General features: G+C 40.9%; 1 protein-coding gene across 1 annotated transcript; it reads left to right on the top strand.

The window, feature by feature from the left end:
- Window positions 1-515: 515 nt before the first annotated feature.
- On the top strand, window positions 516-17,492 carry CMAS (cytidine monophosphate N-acetylneuraminic acid synthetase). Its single transcript, XM_007437395.3, has 8 exons — window positions 516-849; window positions 2,406-2,548; window positions 5,622-5,777; window positions 6,421-6,554; window positions 8,138-8,232; window positions 9,457-9,628; window positions 11,968-12,121; window positions 13,657-17,492. Exons 1-8 carry the CDS (start codon window positions 638-640, stop codon window positions 13,851-13,853), a joined length of 1,263 nt encoding a protein of 420 aa, XP_007437457.1. The 5' UTR covers window positions 516-637; the 3' UTR covers window positions 13,854-17,492.
- The last annotated feature ends 4,132 nt before the right edge of the window (window positions 17,493-21,624 follow it).

Below are 21,624 nucleotides of genomic sequence, written 5' to 3'. Positions count from 1 at the left end.
GCTGTCCATGATATTCTCAGGAGTCTTCTCCACCACCAAAGTTAAACAGCATCAATATTCTTCCTATCCTGCTTCTTCAAAGTCCAACTTCCACTTCTCTTTTTACTTCATAAAATATTGAATGTTCTTCTTGCAGCCCAAGGTATTCTCTACAGTTTTCGCCAGGTGAGGAGAATCTAAAATGCAACTTTCAGGTTCTGAAGCCATCCATGAAATGTCTTTATGGCATTTCTGTCCTGACTGAAGGGACTTTGGGAACTTTATCATCCAGCCCTATCAAGACTCCAATAGTTATCACACCTAGCCGGCACTTGGGATTTGTAGTCCATCCCATTTCGAGGGGAACGGCCTTAGCCTCACATCGCTTTAGGCTTCGTCCACCCATTGGACTACACTTCCCAACATCCCACTGGCATGGCCTTCGGCTTCACTGTCCTCGGCTAATGAAACTACATTTCCCGGCAAGCGCAGTAATAACGCCCACCGCCTTCTCAGACACCTTGAGGCGGCGGTGAGGTTAACCTCTGCGCCTAAAACTGCACCTCCCGGCATTCTCTTGGCGGACGTGCCAGCGTGGCTGCGCGAGGGGCGGGCTTAAACGTGGCAGGGCGGTTATGCCTAGTCCCCTCAGAAAGCCATGGCTGCGACCGCCGAGAATTCTCCTTCGCTCGCTGTCGCCTCTTCCCGGCCGTCGGGTGACGCCGAACTGTCGTCCCCTCACATAGCTGCGCTGATCCTGGCTCGAGGCGGCAGCAAAGGAATCCCGCTGAAGAACATTAAGCTCCTGGCAGGCGTTCCACTGATTGGTTGGGTACTGAGGGCAGCCCTCGACTCCGGCGCCTTCCAGAGGTCTGCGCATGCGCGAGTGTCAATGTTCTTTCTCCCCCCCCCCTCCCCTTTCCTAGAAATAACAGCTCTTTTGTCTCCAATAGAAACTTCCCGGTTGCATTTGATTCATTAGGAAATTCATACCAGTCATTGTAAAACGTAATGCAGGATTTTATAATTATTTGTTAGCCAGCTCTCTCATCCCAAATAGTTAACGAAGATGGAAATTTATGAAGTTTCAAATCCAGGATGGGTTGGTGGGGGTGGCTTTTTAACAGACAGTATCTTGCAAAAGTTTCCAGCGCCAGATAGTAGATGTGGATACAGAGATAGAGTGTTATTAATTTCATGTCATGTAGCAAATCGGCAGCCAAGCTGAGAAATCGTCCTTTTCATTCCAAGTGTTGGTGTTGCCTGTTGAACGAGCATCCAACAGATCTTAAAAAGCATGTTTAGACCTAAGCTGATAAACTTTAAAATCCTGGTAGGAAAATGTGCAGGATAGCTAGAGAAAGTTCAGGTGATGCTGTGTTCAGGAATGTGGTGCTGAAAATCAAACTTAATGGTCACTGTGTGCCTTCATATATAGGCCAAAGCAGGATATATCATAATATGCTCTATTAATTAATGATAAATCAATATGTTTTATTAATATTTTTTTTCCAAAGAAAACGTTACTGTACTTAGGAATGTTCAAAAGTCATGCATCCATCGAGTAAGGAAGTGTTTAAAAGAAAATGGCAACCAATTTGCATGTTCAGTGTAATTTCTATAATAAATTGTCTGTGGGGCCTGACTTTTAGTACACCCTGTATATGCTTTATTATTTTTATTTATTCATTTACATTTATGGGCTGCCCAATTCCAATTCATTTATTAAATTTAATTATTTAAACAAATACATGGAAGAGGCTGAATTGCCACTTAAAAGTTGCACCTTACTCTACCTACCTCTGCTTAACTTAGGAGTTTATTTCAGAGGGAGTTGTTTGGCAGGTAGTTGGAACCAAACCACATGTTTTCAGATTCTTTCCCTGAGATAGAAGTATCTTCCTTTTCTGGTTTCTTGAAGAGGAATTGAGGGCAAAACAGAAAACTAAATTTTTCTAAGGCTGTGCAGCACTTCAGTATCAAAGGGAAACAGCTATTTCAAACCATATGTGGACAGAAAGATAGGACCAATCAGCCCCACCTTAAACTGAACATGCCTTTTTCTGGAATCATGCTGCAGTAATTGTACACTTTGGGGGAAAAATGCATAGCATTACAGATGGGTGCTAGTTGTATGCCCCCATATGCTCCAATAACCCTTTTTGCCTTCAAATCTGAGGTGCTGCACAATCTTTCTATTTGCAAGTGTTATGTACCCATTTTACAGATTTGAAAATTGAGGCCAAACCATAGTGATTTTCCTGAAACCCTTTGGTTGAAGAGAATGGTTACTATTCTCTTTTCCAAAAGATTGGGGGAAAAAAGAGATGAGATAAAGAACTGCCTAATAGCTTAAGGTTTGTCATGTGGTATGACAACCTTCTCTAACAGGCAGTAATGTTGCTGCTCCCTTTGTCTACCCACAGTGTGTGGGTTTCCACAGATCATGATGAAATTGAGAAAATTGCCAAGCAGTTTGGAGCTCAGGTCCACCGGAGGAGCTCCGAAGTGTCTAAAGATTCCTCTACCTCTTTGGACACCATTGTGGAGTTTATCCAGTATCATGAGGGTATGTTGGTGCTCACAAACTGCCAGTTATTTTTTTTTCTTAAGTGTTGCTTTGGGAGGTCTTTCAACTGTAATTTTGTGGATTTGAATAAGTCTCTTTTTACCTTCTTGCTTATTTACTGACTAACTGAACGTAATTTGAATCTGTAATGACATTGCTTCTCTCTGCCACATCTATGCTCCACTTAATGAAAGAGACAGATCTGAGTACTGCTAAATATTTAAATTTCACCCAAATGGGAGAACACCAATTAGCATTTGTCCAGTAGTGCAATTTGAAAGCTGTCCTGCACCTATTAGGGCTAGCTTGTTACTAGTGTAATTATCTGCAGTTTTGCTTTTAATGGATTCTGTTCACAAGACATGCTTAATCTGCTTGAATTAACCCTTTTTCTGATTTCACAAAATACACTGAACCATAAACTAATCAGCTGGGTTGGGTTCCCACAATACACTAAGCCACAAACAAATGCAACTAAGCTTCCTTCATTATATAAAAGCAGACCTGCAGTTTGTACTGAAGAGGCTGAGCATGTTGTACAATAGCCAGTAAATATCAGTAGAACTCAGTGGGTTTCCTCCTAAGTAAATTTACAGATGGTAGTCCAATTCTTCTTAATGATAGCTTAAGACCCAGCTCTCCTCCTTATTCTGTTTAACATCCATTCAGAAAAGATGTGGAGATCTACTGATTTTGTGACATTTTAGTTGGCAGAAATGAAAGTCTTATCCTACTGCAGCTTATTTCATTCTTCCCTATTTTTTTTCTACTATTATCCTGCACCTGGAGTATTATGACTGGGTTGTACAACACCGTGGACTAGCTAAAATGGTTTGGGTAGTTTGTGGTTTAGTGCATTTGGGAAACCTGGCCCTTGTTTTAGTGTGCTTTGATTGATTGGTTGGTTGATTGATTGATACAGAAATCTGTATATCACCTACTTAAAGGATTCACGTTTACAATATCAGAAAACTACAATCTTCAAACATCCATAAAATAAAATTCAACACAAAATAATAATCAGAATAAGAGACCTATCTTAAGGCAACTGTATCACTGTTAATGTTCATACGTCCTAAAGAATAAGATGGTTTAAAGTGCCTTTTAAAGGCCAGAAAATATGGGGCATCACATACTTCAGGAGGTATGGTGTTCTGATGCTTGGGGACAGCCCCAGAACAAGAGCATCAGTGGGTCCTCGACCTTTCACCTCACATAGGGCGGAGACCCTCAGTATCTGCTCCCTGAAAAGACACACAGGATGGGACAAAACCTGGGAGCCAAGTCATATAAAGTTTTATAGATGATAACAGCAATTTGAATTGGACCTGGAACAACACCTGGAGCATCAGAATAACACTGCTAACCTGCTTCCTCCATTAGCAGATAGGTTGCTGCATTTTGGACCAATTGAAGCTTCTGAGTCATCTTCTGTTATAGGATAATTTAATGGCCAGACAACAGGGTTAAACAGTTGCATTGGAGAAGAAACCTGAAAAGTATATTTGTGCAAGACTATATCAAGATAAGAGATGTTCCAAGCCATGTTATGAAGAGATAGAGAATTGTTAAAACTTTTTTTTTTAATATAAAATTCTTGTACTCCCTATGGTCATGGAAGAGTCATGGAAGAGAACATCTTGATCAGATGAACAACTTGTAGATCTTGATGAATAATCATGACCAGATCTGTGGTGCTGAGGTAAGCCACCAATCAAGTTGAGGTAATCCAGCATTGCTTTTAAAAGAGAGCTGAAGGGAAGAGAAATCAGAAGTCCCATTTACCACTCCATCAAGGTTCATCTCGAAGAGCATTCTAAGGGGACTTCTCCTGCCTTTTTGTCGCCTGATCAGCACAAGAAGGGTCTTTGGTATGTATGGTCTGACTGATCGACAGAATGAACGTGAGATGCTTAGGTTGCCAAATTAAAACTTTTAAAACATCTACAAGTAGTGTTCTAGAATTGTTGGGTGGTGCTTTAGTCAGTGACTTTAGTCTGGTGCTGCCTAAAAGATTCTTAATTATATTGCAGAGGATAAGCTTATTTGTAACACTTCAAGGGCAGCCCCATGTAGAGTGCATTACAGTTGTCTAACCATGAGGGGATAAGGGCATGAGTTCCTGTCATAAGGTCCTACGAGTTGAAAATGGCCCCTGATTTGATACACCAGCTGAAGATGGGGAACAGCATGGCCTCTACCTATTGCTCTGGCAGGAACCAGGAATCCAAGAGGATCCCCACATGCAGGCTTGCTTGTTTGGGAGAGGTGTGACCCCATGAAGAGCCAGTGTTGGAACTGGAATGTAGTACTGAAGTATTGAACAGGCCATTGCATTAAGCACAGTATGGTTTTTTGGTTTAAGCAGAGCATGTTCTGTGAACACAACCATTGTGTTTGATTTTAACCAGAATGAGGGGGAATATTTTCTATTTGGCTTAGTTAAAAGTTTCAGAATATACCTGCACCAGTTTGGCCTTCCCTCTTTGTGTGCTCCAGAAGCATATACACAAGTATATATAAAAATAATATACCTCTGCCATATTTCCAACCAGCAATATAACTAGAAGGCACCAGATTGGAAAATACTGCATTAGGGAGCCAGTTACATTATGAAAGATCTCATATTTCAGCAAAAGATACTGAGGCAAAGAAATATCATAATAATTATAAAAGCCATCTGTTTTATACAGACTTGCTATTTCATGGCATTTAATTCAGTTTTCTAAATAAGCTCCCAAACTGATAGTCTAAAAAACCAATATTAGCTGTTTATTTATCTAAATAGAATTCTATTTGCTATGACCATGCTGGTGAATAAATGTAAGGATTCTTAAAAATGTAGATTGTAATAAGAATATTCTGCTTGGATTTTTCCCTAAATATTTGCCTGCCTGCCTGCCTGCCTGCCTGCCTGCCTGCCTGCCTGCCTGCCTGCCTATCATCTGTCTGTCTGTCTGTCTCTCTGTCTGTCTATCTATTTTTTTCTGGTAACTTTTTAAGGATATAGTTTGAACCAAACTGCAACCTACAGTCTCCTTATCTTTTCCATATTTTTCTCCCATTTCTCCAGAGGTTGATGTTGTAGGAAATATTCAAGCAACTTCCCCATGTTTGCATCCCACTGACCTCATCAAAGTGGTCAAAATGATCCGTGAGGATGGCTTTGACTCGGTCTTTTCAGTTGTGCGGCGGCATCAGTTCAGATGGAGTGAAATTAAAAAAGGAGGTAAAGGATGGGCATCTTTCAGACTTGGTATTACTGCTTATAAAAACTTCAGATAGGTACATATTTATATCAACCATCTAATCAGCCTTGGACAATAAGAGCCACTTGATGGCAAAAGAAACTTCCATGAGAAACAGTGAACTGAAGGACGAGGTTTTTGGGATTTGTGTATAAGTGGGGAGAGATTTCTTTTGTTTTATTTTTCAGAGAAGGTGATGAATTAGACTATAAAATGGATTTTTTTGATTAAGGTTAAAATACATATGATATTATTTCTGGTAGCCCCAAATGGACTTTTGCTGATTAGGACTGAAAGGTGAGTTTTTACAGTTTGATTATTGATAAGAGATGAGATATGGAAAGAAGAGGATTTTTTTAATGAAATACTAGAGAAGGTGTTAAATTACTGTAACTGTTTATACTTCTCAGGAGGGAGGGGGGGAATAATCTTTTATCTATTTTTCTTTTCCTTTTCCTTTTTTCTCTCTCTCCTCTATCCCTTCTCATTTCTCTTTTTTCTTTCTTTACTCTTTATAAGTTCCTTAGTTTATATTAGTTTTTTATTCTTGTATTTGAAAATTCTAATAGAAATATTATTAAAAATAAAAAAAGTTTGTTTGTTTATTTGTTGTTCTTTTAACAGCCTGTGAAGTGACTATCCCACAAAATCTGAATCCTGCCAAGCGTCCTCGACGGCAGGACTGGGATGGTGAATTATATGAAAATGGATCATTTTACTTTGCCAAAAGGCCCTTAATTGAAAAGGGGTATTTGCAGGTGGGTGCAGTGTTGAACCAATTCTGTTTTACCTTCCTTTGCCATCACACTTCTGAACTGGGTTTGTGAAGAAGTTATTCAGTTCACTCAGTGCTGATTGGCTCACTTTTAATAGTTCCAATTTAGGGACAGGCTGGATTGGTGGGTCTTTCTTCCTCATTTTTTCTTAAGATCCTCCTGCAAGGGGCTGCTTGCTGCTTAATGGGCTGTTGGTTGCACCTTCAAAGGCAGATTGCTGTTAGGGTGATTTTTAAATCAGGGAATAGAAGAAGAGGAGGGGAGCCTTGCAATCTCACTATCCTTGAATTGCTGTTCAGATTGTCTTCCTGTTCCACATTCCTAGCTGTAGCATGACACAACTATACCACTTAAAGCATTAGATAAATTCACCCCAGCTGAGAGGCTGGAATAGATAGAATTTATATTTTGTTTTTCCAAAAAGATTTTCCTGTGCTATTTTTTGATGCAGAGGCACAATTGGTATGAAGTAAGCTATGCTTTGATTATTCCACCCATAGCTGTTAAGAAAGTGGGTTCAGCAGCTAGATAATTTGTTGTTTCTTAGGTAGAGACAAGATACCAGAGATGGTTTCATTTTGCTTGATTGGACAAAGCAGTATTTCCAAAGAGGATAGCTTTCACTTATACTCCATATTCGGTAAAAAGGAAGGAACGAAGGGAGGGAGGGAGGGAGGGATTAGGGAGGGCCTGCCTAGCAACACCCAGACAGGAAGTCCAGATGATCTTTCTCTGTCCATTCTTACTGCAGTGAGTCCTGAACATGGGTTAAAACCCAAGAACTTATTTAAGGAAGTAATAAAGAAGTAATTGAACTAGGCTAACAATAGTCAGTTATTTGGAATTTTGTGTGCATGGTTATTGCCTTCCCTTGTTTAAATTGGGTTCATTGGTTTAATAAGAATTTTTTCATTAAAACGTTTGCCATTTGTAAGACCACATGGTTCCATAGTTATCACTTATATGTAGGAATTGGCACAAGGTTTGTTAAGTTCTGGACTTCCGGATTTAGGGCAGGAAGATCAAAGCACCTTCTTTTCTGTTTTTCCTAGGGCCGAAGCTTGAAGGAAGAAGTCTTTAGTAGAAAATCTAAGATTCCCAGACTAGGAGGGGTCAACAAGTAATGGCAGCAGCTTAGCATAAATTCTTTTCTGTACAGAAGCCTCAGAACAAAATATCTGCCAGGGGAGTTCTTAAATTCTACCCCTCTCCCAGTTTATAACGCTCCCTGACTAGCTGTGTCTTTTTTTTTTTAATTGAAATAGAAAATCATACGACAAATGTACATTCTGAGTCTTACTCCATGCTGTATCTAGAAGCTAATGATGTATAATGTTAGTCTTTCACAGCTGGTTTTAGCTGGTCACAGCTCTTTTGTTCCATAATGTTCCTCCCTTCAAAAATGAAAAAGGAGACTTTCCTGAAGAATGGCTGGAATGCAATTTCTGGCTCTTCTCTGCAGACTTGTGTGCATAGATAACCCCTATGGAAACCCTGCCCAGCATGCTGGATGTGCCCTCCAGTGTTGGCAAGATTGGCTGATGCAAGTTTTCATTTTTATTTAGGGTGGGAAAATGGCCTATTACGAAATGCGAGCTGAGCACAGTGTGGACATAGATGTTGACATAGATTGGCCTATCGCAGAACAACGAGTCCTAAGGTAAACACAGAAACTGGTTTTCTCAGGTGGTTACTGTGATGTTCTTCTCCTTTGAGAATTCCTAGGATGTACCATCAGCAGGACAAGGAGGTACCCTTGTAGATAGGTCCACGTATAAGTTGAAGGAGAGGGATGTATCCCCAAAATAAGTATTAATCTTACTTTATTTGTTAGATTCATGTTTTTTGTTCTTCCAAGGGTTCAAGGCAATATAAAGGTCACCCAGTGAGATTCCATGACTGAGGGTGGACTAGAACTTGGGTCTCCCTGATCTTAGTAGCATATGTGAACCACTACACCACACTGGCTTTTCCAATATGTAGAAAAACAAGTAGGCCACAGAATATCTGCTGCTCTACTAATACATTTTATGGATCCCCTGAAAACTGAAGGAGCCAGGAGAGCCAAAATTAATTACAACTGATTCTCATAGAAAACATCAAATAGTGGCTCGGTTGGAGCTTTCTAAATTTTCACTGATTTCCCTGGAACTTGGAGATGATTAGCTCTTGTTGAAGTGCACTCAGTTGTGTGAAATGTCCCAGCATTGGTGGTTGTTGGAACTGACCAGCCTTGAAGCTTTTAAGTGTGATAGTTTTAAACTGTACTCCAGAAACGGAACTGTTTCATCTCTTTCCTTTCTCGTGTACCATTCTGTACACCATGCATCTTCTTCTGTCATCCAGAAGTGCTCTTTTTGTCATCCAATACCTACTGTAGGGTTGGATCCAGCACCACCATGCTGTTTTGTTATTTCCACTAGTTTAAATAACTAAAAAAAATGAGAGACGTGTTAGTTTATTTAATTTATGATCTAGAATTCCTCTTTTGATTCCTCTTTAATACTCCAGAATCAGAAGCCAACATTCATTCATTGGTCTTATGCAAAAATGGGAACTGGGCCTCCCAATCAGGATATTCTACTCCAGAATCAAAAATCTTCCTTTTGGTTTTGCAGCAGTTTGTTTTGTACAAGAGGGCTTTTTCCATACAAAATTGCCTCTCCGTAGAAAATGAAGTGTTGGATAAAAATCTACGTTGGTATTTTTTTTCCCCCCAGAATCAGCTTGTCTGTGTTTCTGTAGAAGATAATTCCATTCTGTAGACGATAATTCCAACCTGAAGTCAAAAAGTGAGGTCACCTGAAGTCTTGCACATAGAATACAATGTATGTAAACACAGTTCCTCCCCTCTTTTCCATGATTGTTGCATCCATGTTTCCAGGTATGGCTACTTCGGGAAAGAGACGTTAAAGGAGGTGAAGCTTCTGGTTTGTACCATTGATGGATGCCTCACCACTGGTCACATCTATATGTCTGAAGATGGAAAAGAGATTGTTTCATATGATGTCAGGGATGCTGTTGGACTTAATCAACTTCAGAAAAGGGGTGTAGAGGTACATCTTAACTTTTGTCCTTTGGAGTGGATTTTCAGGGAAGAGATGTCGCAAAATTTCTTACCTTTCATTGCAAAGAAGGTAGTCCTCTAGTTTTCATGGTTGTAGTCAGATATGTCAAAGCATGTAGTCAATGCTAGAGTGTGAGGGCTTAGGCATCATGAGGACTCTGAGGGGAAGGGACTTAGCAAAGCTTTATTGCCCTGGTCAGATGCCTTTCCCCATCTGCTCTAGCAGAAAGAAGAGAGATTATATGATTTAAACACATCTCTATAATTCATTCTTGCACTGTCAAAAGTGCTTAATGCACACAAGGGTTTGCTTGTGACTAAAGTTAATGAAAACTATCGCTATAGTGCAGTTTGAGACTGGAAGAGAGTGTGCCACCTGTTCACCATTCTCTCATGTCAATGTCCTGATTTATTGTGATGGAAGCACAGAACAGAATAATGTGTATGACTAGGTACTCTCTTATCCAAGACTGGCATCCTAATAGGGCCATATGGGATTAGCCTGATCCTTTAGGGATTTGTCAGCAAGGAGCTTACAGTCATGGGAATTTGGACTTGGAAGGCCACAGTGGAACCTCTTAATGTGCTGAATTAATCAAATCTAAATCCCATGTGGAGGAAATTTGTTGGATCCCCAAGTTGTTGGTTTATTTAGTTATTTATCATATCTGTATACTGCTGAATCATATCACTAGTGGTTTACAATAAAGCATTAAAAATAGATATAAGTAAAACCATAATAAAAGAAAATAACAAAGCATATACAATCACCACTACAAATACCTCCCTGACCAACCCAGCCTTGAGTGATGCTAACTTTCCAAAGCTCTGCGAATGACTCTACTTTCTTAGCTTTACAAAAGGATGCCAAAGTTGGTGTCAATCTGACTTCTAGGTAGGCCTTTTTGAGATGGTGGGGGTTACCATAAAAAACATTGCAGGGTAAAAAACATATGGGGGGTATTCAGCATCCCCAGCCAGGAAGAACATACTGGATGGAATGGGTCCACCTAGAGAGGGTGGCCTTGCAGATATGTAGGAGTTTTAAAGATGGAAACCAACACTTTGAATTTTATCTGGAAATCTATCAGAAGCCAACAGAGCACCTCCAGTATAGGTGTTGCATGATTGAAACGGTCCTCACCCACATGCACTCTGCCAGCTGCACTCTGCACTGATTGCAGCTTCTAAGTATTCTTCAAGGGTAGCTCCATGTAGGGCACTTTGTAGTAGTCATCCTGGTGATGATGGTGGAGTCTTCCTCATCCTCAGGTCTTCCTACAGCAGAGGTTTCCATTTGAACTGCACTGATGACAAGCTAGAAGTAGTATTTAAAACTAAATAGTATCTGGAATGAGGACATAATTGGGGGTAGTGGGGTTGGGATGGGGGACCAGAGTCAAGGAAAGCTCTAACCATCTTTTGGGGGAGGGGGATCAACTATCTACATGCAGGCAGTTCCTTAGCTTGGCTAAGTACTTTGTACAAAATTTGCCCGTGTGATTAGAAGGTTAGGGTATATGAGAGTTCATTGAAATGGAGAATACGCAGTCTCTGATTATATCTGACAAGTTGCTCTAACAGAATCATGTGGAACAAATTCTCTTGGAACCCATGGCAGGTTTTGATCTACTGTAATTTTAATCATATCATTTTTTTGTTTATCAAACTTCTAAAGACTCTGGGCAGAGTACAGTATTTAAAACAATAGGAAAAACTTCTTGATATTCATTCTTAACATAGAGTTTAATAGCAGTGTTTAGCCTTTTAAAGCAACATAATATATTCAGCTATGTATAGCTAACTAATAGAAAACTATAAACTCCATAGCAAAAGAAACCCACAAAACAACAGAAGAAAACAAGAAAAAAATGATAGACTCCAGAGACAGTAATAAAAAACATTCTTCAACTTCCCATGTTCACAGACAGGGCCCATCGTACTTCCTAACCCAGAGCCAGGTCTTCAAAGCTTACTTATTATAGAGATGTAGAGTAAAGCCATTGAACGCAATAGGGCTTGAGTGCTGAGTAACAACAGTGGGGAAAAGAAACTACCTTTATATGATACTTAAGGTTGACTGGAATGGAAACAGGATTTGTGTTATACTAGACAAATTTTTGGTCTGATCCAGGAGGGGTTTCCCAGGTAAGCTAGTCTGCTGATGGAGCCCACTCTATGCAGTAAAGACAGTTAGACACATATCATTCCCTGCAGCTGATGTTTTCTTTTAAAACATGATTTCAGTGGGTGACATTCTCTAAGGCTTATGCATCTTGTTTCCTGCCCTTCCACAGCTATCATCCTAACAGCATTTTATTTGACCAGGTGCGGCTGATCTCCGAGAGGGACTGTTCCACCAAGACGCTCTTCGCCATGAAGTTGGGCTGTACCCTGGAAGTTGGGGTGACAGACAAGCTGTGTGTCGTGGAGAAATGGCGGAAAGACATGGGGTTGTGCTGGAAAGAAGTTGCATACTTAGGTTAGGCCCTTTCCAAATGCTAAAGCAGTCTTACTGAATAAAGCTCTGTTGGCAGTTTCTCAAAAGGTGTCTTCCTCTGTGAAAGAGGTTTCTGTTTTTCTACTTTATTCTCTGGGTGCTTTATCATTTCCCTTGGGGATGGTTTTTGAGCTTATCTAATTGTTGGAGATACATGTAGTCCTTGCTTAATAACCATATTAGGGACCAGAAAATTTGTCATTAAGTGAAGCAGTCATTAAGCAAATCACCATGTGACTGGACCTGATTTTACTACCTTTTTGCGGCAGTCATCAAGCGAATCATGTCATTAAGCGAATTGCATTGTTAAGCAAATCATGTGGTCATTAAGCGAATCACACAGTCACTAAGTGAATCATGATTTTGATTTTGCTTGCCAGAAGCCAGTTAGGAAAGTAGCAAATGGTGATCATGTGACCCTGGGATACTGCAACCATCATAAGTGTGAGCTGGTTGCCAAGTGCCCAAATTTTGATCACATGACCATGGGGGTGCTGCGATGGTTGTAAGGGTAAGAACCAGTCATAAGTCACTTTTTTCAGCACCATTGTAACTGTGATGGAATGGAATTATGAAGGCCAAACTCAGGGAGGAAAACATGCTCTTTCGTCTCCCGAGGAGCGAGGGAGAGATAAGAGGATGAGGCTGGCACCTCCCTGAGGAATTCACACTGTTGTGACTGGCTGTTTGGGAACTGGGATTCAGTCTGGGAAGGTTGATGTCAGGCCTAGCCCAAAGAACTCCAGGAGACCATGTAGATTCAGTGCAGCAATGTTTATTAGCTACAACCTCTAGCAAGAATCTTTCCAGACTGCAATCCCAGTTCCCAAAGTCAGCCAGTCACAACAGTGTGAATTCCTCAGGGAGGTGCCAGCCTCATCCTCTTATCTCTCCCTCACTCCTCAGACGAAAGAGCATGTTTTCCTCCCTGAGTTTGGCCTTCATAATTCCATTCCATCACAGTAACTTAGAACAGTCACTAAATGAATGGTCGTTAAACAAGGACTACCTGTACTAGAGAATAATAATGGTGGTGGTGTTTTCTGTTCTGCCTCTCTCCATCTCTTTGAAGCTCCCCTGACTCCCCTCTCTTCCCAGTCTGATAAGCCCAATGGGAGCAGGGCCTGCTTGGTGCCTTTTCTTCAGATTTAATGGAAGGAAGCGTGGGAAGACAGAGGTTGCAGACTGTACAGGGTATGCTCTGGAAAGCAGCTGGAAAAAGAAGTGGGTGGAGCCGGAATTAACTTCAAATCTGATTTCTTGTAAATTAAGTAAAAAAAACAATAGAACAGTTCCATATATATTTAATAATCTTTGTCACATTCAAAATCACACTTCAGCAGCTTTTGGAACGCCTCGGGGATGATTGCATCCAAGGCTCTTCGAGGCTGGCTGGGCCTTAGCTGGCAATTCTGCCTTTATTCAGCTACCTCAGAAATACCGCCAATAAGTTTAACCAGTAAAAAAGCTTGGGATCGCCTACTGACGATGCTTTTTTCTTCCCACTGTCCCTGCAGGAAATGAAGACTCGGACGTGGAATGTCTGAAGCAAGCAAGCATGAGTGCCGTCCCTGCTGACGGCTGTCCGGCTGCACAGAAAGCTGCAAGCTACATTTGTAAATGTAATGGGGGTCGTGGTGCAGTTCGAGAATTTGCAGAGCACATCTTCCTTTTAATGGAAAAGGTGAATTCGGCTGGAAAACAACTGGGGTGATCAAGCTAGGAAGTCACCTCCAGGAGCCCTCTCCGGGACGTGGAGTTCTGATTCATTCATTCTGCTGTGGTGACTTTTCTCATCTGTTCCCTGCTTGGCTTTTGACATTTCCAGAATCCAAAGGACACCGACAGGATGTTTTATGATTTCACTGGAGACAAATTGTTACCGAATTGATGCAGACCCACAGCGGCAGGAAAAACCAACCAATTCCAAGGACACAGTATCTCCTGACACGTTTCCTAGGATGCTAAAAAGTTTACAGCCCTATTCCCTGACTTTTTTTCGCAGCCTGATCCTTTAGTCAAAAACAACTTCTGCAAAAATAGAAGCAGTAGGAAAAACACTTGGGGGGGGGGTGCTTTGTTTTAGGCAGTTGTACGACTCTGGCTACAGTGCCATGCCATTATATAAGGAATTGATGACCGCTGGTGGACATCAAATGGAACTTAATTTTTTGCAAGCGGGTGTCCTCTAAGCACTGAAGTCTCCTGTCAGGAAGGAATATAGATTCTTGATTGTATGTTCAAGAAGTGTTTCTCCACAATAAGCTTTACTTTCTGCTGTTGCCCTAGATTGGATCCGCTAAGCCAGTGTTTCTCAATCTTAGCCACTTTAAGATGTAAGGACTTCAACTCCCAGAATTCCCCAGTCAGCCAATTCTGGGAGTTGAAGTCCATATATCTTAAAGTGGCTGAGATTGAGAAACACTACTCTAAGCTGAGTAGCACAGGTTAAATCCTGTCACCTGTTCAATCAGGGGGGTATGAACTTTTTGGTGGCATGAAGTTCCATTTAATAATTGGGGAAAATGGGGAAAGGCATGAGTTCCAGAGGCAGGCCAGCGATGTACACTGGACAGAGTCCTATCATCTCCTTTCCTGAGTTTAAGGCAGGCAGATTCTGGCAGAAGGGCAGGTGCTAAATCTTTAAAGGTTTATGGTCCATCAGTAATGGTAAGACTCCCGATTGTGAATTCCTTGGAAAGCTGTTGATGAGGGCCAGGATGGGATGACCCAGCTCATCAGCTGCTAATCTAGACACTCTACTTGGCTACATTTCTGAACTCAGCCTTCCCATTGTGAGCTCCTTGCCAACAGTTCTCCTCCTGATGTTGCACATTCTTCTCTGAGACCAGAGACAGTGATCTGTTTTGATTCTGTTTTTGTAGATCTGATTTTTGCTTCTGGTGCACTTCTGTTATCTTGAGGGCAGCCGGCTGATATGGTCAGCAGAGTCAAGGAATGTCTTTAGGAAATAAAAAGGCACGTGTAATGAGAGATTTCAATCAGGTATTTTCCCTTTACCTGCTAGTTTAGAATCAGTGAGGGGGTCCAGTAAGACACAAGAGAACATTTTAATGTTCATACCAAACTTGTAACAGAAGTGGTGCATTCTGAAGAAAGGAGATTTAAGGAGGAGCAATCAGACAACACTGCAGAATGATCCTTGTGTTTGCTGTGTTTTGTGGAAAATATTCTTGCAGTGTTGGCCATTGCTGTCCATAGAAGCTTACGCACCAGCAATCAACAATTTGGAAGGCCCTCCTGGAAGCAGATGCAGAACATATAGATGTGATGGATCTAATCTGCACTGAATTACAGTATGCCTCTGTTTTACAAGCCTCCATTTTCAGGTAGCCTTCAGACAAGAACTCATTCTATGGCTGTGTTCATACAACAGACCCTGTTCTTCCTGAATTAACCTATTTTTGGGTTGTCACTATACATTGGACCCTAAGCCAACCAAATGGGCTGGATTCACACAACATGCTAAGATGCACCTCCAAATAAAAGCTAATTAAGCTTTGTGTGTTGTATGAATGCACCTGTTAGCTCATTAACTGACCAGCATTAACTCTGTTGTATGAACACATTATGCATATGAAATTAAGATGATTGGATCATCTAGTCTACGATTGCTTATTCGTTTCATTGTTAGGCTGCAGATTATTTACTGACTAAATTGATGGTCTAAAGCAGGTTTTCTGAACCCATTATAGATCAGATACTCTGTTAGTATCTCCAGGTGGTGAGTGTTTGTTTTGTTTTTTAAATCCCAGGACTATAATGCTTGTGCTTTTGATTATTTTTTTTAAAAATCTGCGGTGAAGATTGATTGTGATTCCTTTCTTTCTGTTTCATTTTCAGTGGACTTGGGGGCTTTGCATTTTTTTCTGAAAGCTCAGAAGAGGAGGCTAGCGCTCCACTGAGATTTTGGATAAATAAATGAGTCTGTTTTTCAGTCACATTTTAAAGTAACCCTTTCCTGTTATCTGCACACGGTGCTTGTTAGCCTTTGTGACAAATGTAACTGCAGGCACAGGGGGCATCGAGGGAGAGGGTCAAAAACATCCAAGTGGCAGCCACAACTACAGCTCCTGTGTTGAAGTTTTTGCTTTGACCCCGCCCCACCCAACCATGATCATCCCTGGCAGATACTTTATGGACTGCCTCTTTCTCCTTCCTTCAGTGAAGGAAGTTGCGGAAGACTTTAATCTAGAAACATTCTCCCTAGATGTTTGTGGTTCTACCCAAGGAAAATTTTCATGCATAGAAAAGTGTGCATATCTCTGTACTCTTCTGGCCCAAATCTGGCCAAAGTCATCTTTTTAAAAAAAAAAAATGTAGGCAAGCATGTCTGCTGAGGACAGGACAAGGGTTCATAGTCCCTGGGCAAAATGGTCCCTCTTTGGAGGAGGGCTGCTGGGGGCTTTCAAAAGCCCACCTTGACATAACATTCTACATCACATACTATTGTAAATATTGGCCTATTTAGTAGGCATGAATTATGTTGAGCTATGTGAATTGGATTACTCTTTCAGTAATTATGCTTCATAATGTAAGTAAAATCTCACCATCCTACTCTTCATTTCTCCATAAGATCATCCTTTCTGTGACCTACTGTAAAACATGGCTTATTAAGCCACAGTTGGCTAGGTTCCTACAACACTAAGGCAAAACCAACCATCCATGTTGGCTTAGTATGATGTGAGAATCTATACTTTTGCCTTGAAACAATCTTTTGAAATGTCTACTTTTGGCCAAACCATTTTGTATCTCTATCCCACTTTTTTTCAGCCTATTTTTATCTTCCATTGTCTATATGTGCTTTAATATCCAAAATTCATCATCTGTCCAGAAGAGACTTGGTGATCTCTGCACTGGGGGAAAAAAAAAAAAGGTCAGACTTGTGATAATATATTCATGCTGGATGTTGGAAGATCCTGGTATGAACTTGAATGGCTGATATTTAAAATAAAGGGATTAGAGGGGTGAGACAGAACTTTGAAATAAGGTGGTTTTTTCCCCCCTCAGGGCTTAATCTTCTCAGATCACCTGAAAATGATTTTGTTGGGGGAAAAAATGGACAAGAAACTGGCGTTGACTTATAAATAAGGATATAAAATACCTCTTCTGCCAGACGCCCAGGTTCAGTGCATTTCTGGGAGCTATAAATGAAGGACTTCTGTTCAAATGCTCTTACTGATTTGTCTTGTTTATTATTTATGAGTGAAGATAAAGTGTAATCAAATAGGCTTTATTTTTTTAAATTCAGGAATTAAAAACAAGTAAAACTGTATTGATGCTGTTTTCTCTTCTTCCAAATGGAAATAAATGCCACAAGAGATCCTGTGGAAAGCAGTTGCTGTGTGATGAGTAATTTGCTCTGTGTTGTAGAATCTTCACATGTGACAAGTTCTGCTTCCATCTCTTTCTGTGACTCAGCTTCCTATTTCTGATATCCTTGGGTATTGAAATGTCCACCTTGATAGGAGCCAATTGTGTCTAGGCTGCGTTCACACAATACACTTCAGGCGGTTCATTGCATTATTTTGGCTTAGCATGTTCTGCAGATCCAATCTGTTGGTTTAGTTAACTCAGAAAACAGGTTAGTTCAATAACCACTTTACGTGTGTTGTGAGAATGGACCCTAAGGCTTGCTCGCAAAAGAAATGTATGGCTTTGAGGGTGGACAGTACACTCATGAGCTTCCTCAGGCCTGTGGTAGAAGTTATTTTTCTGACCCAGAACTGAAAATCATTATGCCACAGTGAAAGGGCAACGGAGACAGGAGAAAGTGGAAACGCTTGGGGGTTTCAGACATGCCTTGTCCTTCATTCTGGATGAAGTTGACTTTTCTTACCCTTCTGGGAAATAGATGATCTGAAACTGACTTCTCCCATTAAGGACTAAGTGTGTGGAGTGGTCCCAGAGTGCTGATTCGCTTGATGGAAAGAGGAGTGGAATATTGACCAGTTGATCTGAATCCTGTATTGGACCAGTCTCCACTACAGCGTTCTGTTGCAAGGTCTCATTTACAAATGTAAATGTTGCAGAATGTGCAGGGAGGTCACTTGCGATAGTGAGGGTTTTTTGGAGGGGGGAATAGGGTCCCCAATACAACTAAAGTATGTGCTACAACCAGGACAGATAGTGAGCAAAGTAAAAAACAATGGAGTGCATTGCTCTGCCTCTTGTGTAGAGCAATCTCACTCATGCACGTCCATCTGCGTCTCAAGACTTGGCAGGAAAACAATAGGCCTACAATTACATTTGACCACTAGATGGTGCTAAACAGTAGCTAAAAATTGATGGGGAAACAGCTGAGCATCCAGATTTTGTACAATTTGCATCTTTCGTCCTTTTGCAGGCCCAGATAATTCCTGACCTTCAGTTTATCAGCAAAATACTCATCTCAGATTGATGGTTGGCAACTGGAAGCACTGGGAGCCTAATCATTTCAGGGCGCTGTGTGAGATTTGGTCTTCCCTTTGAAAATAGAAAAGTCCTATTGCTGAAATTAAACCTGGTGTCTTCAGATTGATTCAGTTTGATAGTCTTTTCCAATTTGCACACCCACTTTATTGAACCAACTCAATTCAATGCTTTATGTCAGATCAATGCAACTATTCAAATCTGTGTATCTGACTGGCAAATCTAGTTGACAATTTGCACTGACTCTTGGGTGATTTGTACATCTCTATCACTTAAAGTTAGCTTTAATTTCCACATTCCCCAAATGATGAAAAAGAGCAATCAAGTGCCAAATCACTGCTTCTCGATTCGGTTGGTACCTGCTAAAAACGACCATGTCTGCAGAGGTTCTTAGCACTATGAATGTGAGAAAAACATCTGCAATTTTTTCCAGTAGCAAAACATCCAGTTATCTTACAACTTCATGGAAAAACACACACCTTGGGCAAGAGAAGAGTCACGCTTAACCTTTAAATGGTTTACAAGAGGCCACAGCCTAAATAATGAAAAAGTCAAACCATGGGAAGACACAGGCCCAGTGCAAACATGAAAATTATTTTCATTTAAATTAATTAAAGTTAATATAATTCCGTTCCACGTAAGAAATAATCTCACCTCTGTACAATCCTTGGAGGGACACTTGTTGAAGATTTGGGGCTGCAGATCATGGGATCCACTTTATAAGCACATACTGTAAACTGATGTTTGGAGAGCATGAATACAAGCTAAGTGCACACACAACAGCTGGATGAAAGCAAAATAAAGCGACTTATGACTGAATTCTTTTCATGTAACAGAAAGCTTGGATTGATTTTTAAAACCACAATCAGCTTGCTTTTTGGTTTCAGTCCATAAACCCAAGAACCTTTTCATTAGCTTCTATCTGTTTTGCTCAGTAATGTCATAAAATGGATTTAAGGTGAGAGCTGTGGGCCCCAAAATTGGGCTTTGACTTTTTGATATATTTTTGAACGCTGGGAATGAGGTGAAGACATCTGCTTCTGGAGCTAGAGGAGTGGAGCTGAAACATTGCTTGAAATTTAATTAAGCTTCAGGGAGGTGAATCTGAAAAATATTATGAGTGGACTTACTCTAACAGAGATGCCCAACAGTTTCACCGTTTTGAACAAGGGAGTATTTTCAGGTAGTTGGAACTTGGTTGTGCTGGACTCCCATCCCACAGAAAGCCACCCAGCAAAATGAAGGAAAGTCTTCAGCTTGCCAAACATTCTTTATTACGATCCCAGGCTCCACCAACCGGTGTCTCATGCAAAACACGTCACTAGAATTACAACTTCTATGGTGAATTTGAATTTGAGGTATCAAATTTAAGAGGTCTTGGAAGCCTTTCACACAATGGTTTACCCTGAATTATCCCTAAAATAACTCTATTTTAATTGCTACTTCTTAAGACGGAGAGAGGATCCTATGGTTTTATTTCAAGTATAGTGGACTTCAGAGAGCCAGTTAATGTAACAGGCCAAGTGCTGAACTAGGATTTGAGAAACCCAGATTCAAGGCCACACACCAAGAGGGCATCTTGCTAGGTAACTATGGTGCAGCCACACACATTATCTCACAGTTCAAACTTGTTAGGAAGAAACGTTAACGTGTGCTGTGTTGAGATCCTGGAGGAAAGTGGGGAAGACCAACCTAATCTGTGAATCAATCCTTCCTGATCTTTCAAGCAGATAGCTGCACGTGACATTGTGTTGTTCTCACGGAATAAAGGTAGAGATGGCCGCAAGTCAAGCTCTACTCCTGCATCCATGTCACTTTCTTGGCAACAATGTTGATATTGTTTGCTCCTGTCTACCAACAGCCCTGGAATTCCCTAGCAGTCCCCCATCCAACTGCTAACCAGGGCCAACCTTGCTTAGCTTCAACTGCCATGGAACGAACCTTTTCTTGGATTAAGGAATGCCTCCAAGCTAAGGACAGCTGCATAACATATCCTCTTTCTCTTCTGGTTTAAAAGAAGGAGGAGGGAGAGATCCTTGGGCACGCCAACCCCGTGCCTACCTGCATGTTTTGGAATGCTTGCCTAAAGAATTCAGGCATCACCCTCCCATGTGTCTAAGCAAAGATATTTATCTTGTTGAAACCTTTTTTTTTTAAAGTAAGCAACATCCTTAGCTAAATCTGTGCTGTTTCTTGACCGGTACATCTTTTTCTATAACTCGGTCCAAGCATGTTCTTATCGGTATTGCTGGTTTTAGTAGGGATGTTCTTGTTGTTGGGGAGCTTAAGAGTTGACCAACTTGTTTCAGTCAAATCTTTGGGAGAGGATTTTGTCCCAATGGTTGGGGGTGGGTGGGAGAGACCCGGTAATTCTGATCTTCCACAGCAGCGTCCTACTACCTTGGAATGAATCCCTCGATTGCTCTAACCACATTCATGGGATGTTGTGGAGAACAACAACTACCCGGTTCATACCACACACTAAGGTCTAATGTGGTTGGTTGGTTGGTTGGCTTCCATTCCACACCTGACCTCAACCACTATGCTTTGCGAAGCCTTTGCCTGGGGGTAAGATGTCATGTTTTGGGGAAGTTCAGAGCCAGAATGGACGAGACACTGATAAAAAGTAGACAGGACCATATGAAGCACGAGGACAGGGCCAGAATTCCTGTTTGTTATTTTTCCAGTCTTGGTGGGGGATGATGGTTTTTTCCCCTTAATTAGGTTAATTATATTGTGTTTGTTAGACTGAACAACTGTTTTCCTGTATTTCCCACCTGAAAAAGCAATACAGTTTGATCTCCAGGGGGCACAAAAAGTGCTTGAAGGACCACATTTTCTCCATTTTTGGTTTAGTACTGTATGTTTCTAACCCTGGCTTATTGGTAAACCATGGTTAAGCAATATGGCTTAGCACAACTACAAATCCACCTGCTATTTCCCATTTGAATTCTTACTGGAAAAAAAAAAGTAAAAGATGGGTTAGTTATATTGTGCCTTTTGACTAGAAATTCTTCATAACTGTTAGAAAGAACTCTTAGTCTCTTTTCTCA

The sequence above is a fragment of the Python bivittatus genome, unplaced genomic scaffold (assembly GCF_059951505.1).
Source record: "Python bivittatus isolate LINGU-HERP-01145 unplaced genomic scaffold, Pbiv_v1 ctg000330_np1212, whole genome shotgun sequence".
NCBI classification, from domain to species: Eukaryota; Metazoa; Chordata; class Lepidosauria; order Squamata; family Pythonidae; genus Python; species Python bivittatus.
This window is presented reverse-complemented; position numbering and strand designations above follow the sequence as displayed.

Bases quoted from the DNA above. Each gene is read 5' to 3' on its own strand.
- CMAS (XM_007437395.3), top strand. From the start codon at position 638: ATGGCTGCGACCGCCGAGAATTCTCCTTCGCTCGCTGTCGCCTCTTCC. The intron at 5,778-6,420 runs GTAAAGGATGGG...TTCTTTTAACAG, and splicing joins GAGTGAAATTAAAAAAGGAG to CCTGTGAAGTGACTATCCCA. The intron at 9,629-11,967 runs GTACATCTTAAC...TTATTTGACCAG, and splicing joins TTCAGAAAAGGGGTGTAGAG to GTGCGGCTGATCTCCGAGAG.